Source organism: Hylaeus anthracinus, unplaced genomic scaffold (genome assembly GCF_026225885.1).
Source record: "Hylaeus anthracinus isolate JK02 unplaced genomic scaffold, UHH_iyHylAnth1.0_haploid 2, whole genome shotgun sequence".
Taxonomy (NCBI): Eukaryota; Metazoa; Arthropoda; class Insecta; order Hymenoptera; family Colletidae; genus Hylaeus; species Hylaeus anthracinus.
In genome coordinates this window covers 2,664,083-2,668,909 of record NW_026534838.1, presented here as the reverse complement: position 1 = coordinate 2,668,909, position 4,827 = coordinate 2,664,083, and the positions used below count along the sequence as shown (strand labels likewise).

General features: G+C 40.9%; 1 protein-coding gene across 1 annotated transcript in view; it reads right to left on the bottom strand.

The window, feature by feature from the left end:
* Nucleotides 1-4,827, bottom strand: part of LOC128892992 (POU domain, class 6, transcription factor 2) — a gene marked incomplete at its 5' end in the record, with an annotated part of 38,397 nt that overhangs the window by 18,547 nt on the left and 15,023 nt on the right. The window contains 3 exons of the mRNA XM_054153691.1: nucleotides 1,417-1,500; nucleotides 2,936-2,995; nucleotides 4,300-4,480. Of these exons, the coding sequence (XP_054009666.1) occupies nucleotides 1,417-1,500; nucleotides 2,936-2,995; nucleotides 4,300-4,480 (325 nt within the window). The remainder of the gene's footprint in view (nucleotides 1-1,416; nucleotides 1,501-2,935; nucleotides 2,996-4,299; nucleotides 4,481-4,827) is intronic.

The window sequence follows — 4,827 nt, the reverse complement described above, 5'->3', positions numbered from 1 at the left end:
ATAATTTGTCTTATTTTCGTGCAATGACATATAGAAAGTCCAAACTACACCAAACCATATAAATTCTATCATAATTGCTAAAATTACAATTTTCAACGATTTCCGATTACACTAAGTAAATATTGAATTCCACTCAAGAGGATCTACGAGCAAATAAAGTTTGAGAAACCCTGCTGTACCATGGTTCGCTTAGAAAATCTCATGCGATTACCTCACGATATTTTCTCCCGGGGAAATCTCACAGCGTACTCAACCACTTATTGCCCACTTTGAATATTAATTCATTCCAACCGAGAAATGATTTTTTCCCCGAAAAATTAATAGAGGTCGAAGACCTCCAGTAGTCAATTTATTTAGAACAGTTTCTCCATCCTATAAATCGCCGCTAGGTTTAGTATCAGCTGCCTAAGAATGAATCAACGCTTGAGTTTGCTAATTACGGATGCCGATACCCCTGATTAGAAGAAAATTGAGGCCTTGGTGTGCGTGCACGCGAAACCGATACCTCGTAGAGGAAGCCGATAGGCGACTTCTTTCGCGACACGAATGAAACCGGCGGTACCTGTAAGCCGCGCGAGAGCACGACCGCCGGTAACGGTTTCCCCCATTCTAATTAACATTCCGCGTATTTATTAGACGCGGATCTGCAATTAATCAGGCGGATTCAATTAGCGAATTACCAATTAGCACGCACGCGTTCACACGCTCTCGGACACCGCTTGAGATCCTGTTGGACGATTGCGGGATATGATCGCGGGAAATGTTTGTAACGCCATCGCGGAGGACGCGTTTCGACGATTCCGAAGACAGTTTTCTTTCGTGACGTTTACTAGGAACGCTTGGAATTCAATAGAGAGTGACAAAATGAAACGTGGTTGATGCCTGAGTGGAGCTATCTTGCATACTAAGTAAATTATCGTTGCGTGACACTTGAGAGTAGTATTGACATCTACTATTTCTATTCAGGATTTTTGATGAATTGAAGATTGGTCAGGGATGAGGAATTACTCCTTCTTTGTAATTAAATGGAAATGTTAAATTTCTTCTGTTTCGTGTCTAGTGAATATTCTAGTTTTTGTTATGAAACTCAAGAAGATAACTTGAATAATGATATTTAACAATAAATGAAAAATGATTTCAAGTATATTCATCGATAACTCCATCAATATAGAAAATAATTATTGTTATTCTTGAAGGAGCAACTATAACATCGAAATAAATTGTTTGGTCGAATTTGCGTTAAACTATGAAGGAATAATTATATTTCGTCACTGACACTGTTAACGATTAAATGTTTCATTAATTTTCCTCCTGGAGTTTTCTTCGATGATTTCATAACTACTACGAGTGCGCTAAAATTCAGTAGACAATTTAGAATAATAATATTCGTTCGTAGATAGTGAAAATTCGACTCACCTTTCTTCAGCTTCTTTCATCCACGTCTCGAGGACCGGTTTTATTTTTTGCGCGCTCTTTGGCGTGATGTCCAACTTCTCGAATCTAGAGCCAACAACAAGTTATGGTTCTTGATCTTCGATTTCACGTCGGGGTGGGGGTGGGGGTGGGGGGGATCAAACACGTGAGGAAAGAAACGATTTTACAGCAAATACGTAAAGACTTTATAGACGCTGCCGTTACAATAATATTTCGTTCAATATTAACACCAAATGATAAAACTGGTCGATTTGATTCATGTACAGTGCGGAGGTGAGAAGTTGACTAGTGGCTTTGATTGGTCATTGTATAATTTAATTAAATTTTATGTTATTGTCACTGTGGAATTTTATAGCATAATCCAGAAGACTCACTGTCCAACCTCTCGTTTCCGCACAGTACTTCAAAATTCTTCTTAAAATGATATTTTGAGGATAAGTATGTTAATTATACCAACAGAAAATTAATTTGATCAATAAGTTTTAGTACTGTGCTATTCGACTCTAGATACATGAAACATTTCACAAAGCTTCTACCAATCAGACCCACTGTCCAACTTCAAATCATTCGATATTTTGGGATAATTATGTTAATCATACTAACAAAGAATTAATTGAATCATTAAATTTTAGCGTTAATACAGTGGTATTAAACTCTAGAGACACGAAACATTTAAAAAATCATTAAAAATTATCAAATTGCCCAAAACACCTGGCAACGACACGTCTTTACATTTTTGTTCGACTAAAGGAGCACTAAGAAGACATGCACTGACTCAAAAACAGGACATTGACAATGCGTGCATGCTGAAAGGTTTTGGTGATGCCGTGTATGATGACGCCAACGCGCTAGTCTGACAAATCGACTCGCTCAAGCGCAAAAAAAAACGGATGATCGACACTGATAAACGTTCGACACTCGACGAACAATCGAAAAAATTCATGCGATATGCTTCTCGGTATTTATTTATTTATTTATTTTTTCTCGCGCGTTGGCGACATCATGCCCAAGTTTGCCAATGCCCTGGCTCGAAGAAATAGCTCGTTAACTTTCGTAAAAAAGTGCTCCTTTTCTCATTTCCAAAAAGCGGAGTTAGAAATCAGCGAGAGTAATTGCAGCTATACCCAAAAATGTGCCCCAAAAAGTAATTGCGAATTCGGGGGTTCGAAAATGTCGGCTGGGGTTAGCGAAAGGGGATGAAAAGGCCAACAGACGTTGCACGAGAATAAAGGACACGTAGCGATACGAAAGAAGGAGGCTCATCCTGTCGAATCGAAGGACGACGATAATTTTAACTATCGTTCGACATCTAAAAATGTGTAAACGGTTACGTGAAAATCGCCGTAGGGGGCCGCTGCTCGCAGCATTCGTGACGACGATACGCACGACGACCAAACTGTTCGGATTCACATGCTTGGGTATAACTGCTATTCTTCCAGAGGACTTTGAAAATGTTTTAGACTTCTTAGGTGAAATTAAGTATTATGAGGGGTGAACGTACGTAGTAGCTTGCTGCTGAAAGGCAATCTGCGAGGCAGCGTACATCTCGGTAGCCAGGGCACTGGGGAACAATCACCAATGCTTAAATTAGTCGTTACAATAAGAATTCTAGGATGTAGAAACGTCGTTTCTATCTTGCCACCAGAATTTGCCACGGTGGTTCCTTCGAGTTCTTCACGAGAACGTGAAAAACGAGAAAAAAGAGAAAAGCACAACGTGCCGAGGGGAGAATTGATTTCTTCCCGTGAGCCAAAAAGTCCATTTTTTCTTTGTCAACAGTGTCTTGTAGACCATTGAGCAACAATGCGCAAAATTTTAAGTCGAAATTCGTGAAATTGAAGTTATAGTCAACGGCCTGTGACATTTGTATCTTTGAGAGGTGTCGATGCAATGCTGATAACGCTACCTATCGTTTCTAGGTTAGGTCAGCTTCGGCACAACTCGCATGTTTATTTGTTTGCATAGATAACAAGAGAAAAGTGAGACAATTTCATTAGTCGTAGATAGATTTGGTTAGGTTACGTATCATTAACACGTTCACGCTGGCGCTGCTGTTTGCGTTTCTCGCCATGGGGCGGCGCGGTGATACGCTCCATTTGAAAGACACGCGAGGGTGAGCCACCGGTGGTACACGCCGGTGTGAACGTGTTAAAGTGAGATCTTTGACCAATAAAGATCACGTTGTACACGGCAACACTTTCTACGCCCTTCTATGTATGAAATAACATTAAAAAGACCAGGAACTATTGACTCAAAAGACCAGAAATTATTGACACAGAACAGGGCTAAAAGCGTGTGTAAAATTTCGAATTAAAATCTTGCGTACATTCTGCACTAAAGAAAGTGCACGATTTTCAGAGCTTGAAAAAAGCAATTCCACTCCTAGGAGCGAGTCTCCATCGCGTTCAGGAACCATCGTGGCGGATTCGCGTTACACACTTTTCGTCTGGAGGACAAGTCACGTGAAAGTTCAACGTTCCGTCAGAATCTGTGCCCGACGAGCGCTGCGTCTCGATACGATCGACGAAGTGTGCAACATAGAGAGAGAACAAACAAACGGGGATAACTCGCGATAGCTAAAACTGTCGCGGTTCGAGCCGAGAGGGGCTCGCCCTTCGTTTCGAGAGACGTTCACATCGAATCTTTCAACATTGAAATTCCTCGAGATCCATCGCGATAAGCATACGTAATTTAGCTGCCGGAAACGAGGAAACGATTGGTACACGTTTTCCCGAAACGCCATTTCCAGTGACCTGGCACTCTGTCGTAGTCTTCAACAACTTCAGTTCTTATCAGCGACGTCCGTTTTGATTTTGTGAGGAAGATTAGACAATGGACACCGGCAAGAGTCACGTAAACGCTCACCTGCATATGGCACTTTGGCTGTAAGCTGGGCCCTCTGTCACGCTCAGGGCCTGGCCCACCTGGGTCTGCGTCAGACCCAGCGACAGTCTGCGCAGCTTGAACACCTTCGCGAACTCTTTAATCTCTTCCAGATTGATGCCGTCTACAACGTTGTTCGTGGCCTCGTTGATGGTCGGCTGATCTGCAATTTAAATTTCGAGAGTTCTCGATCAGCCTTTCGACGAACTTCCGAAACCCTCGGACAATGGTCGATATGGTCATTTAATTTGAGGAGATTTTTGTGTAGGTGGGAAATTTTGGTACCGAGATTTGCAGGAGATAATAATTTCTAGCTACTATTTTAATATGATGTGTTGTAAATATGTATTACTTGGTAATTATTTAATTTGGAATTTCTAGAGATATTTGTTCCAGGAGATACAGTCAGTCCCATAATTACTCCCTATATCTATTGAAAAAATTTAATTTAAATGACAGGTTTATGTTTCCAAATCAGTTTGTCATTGCAAATCTACATGAATATACTTC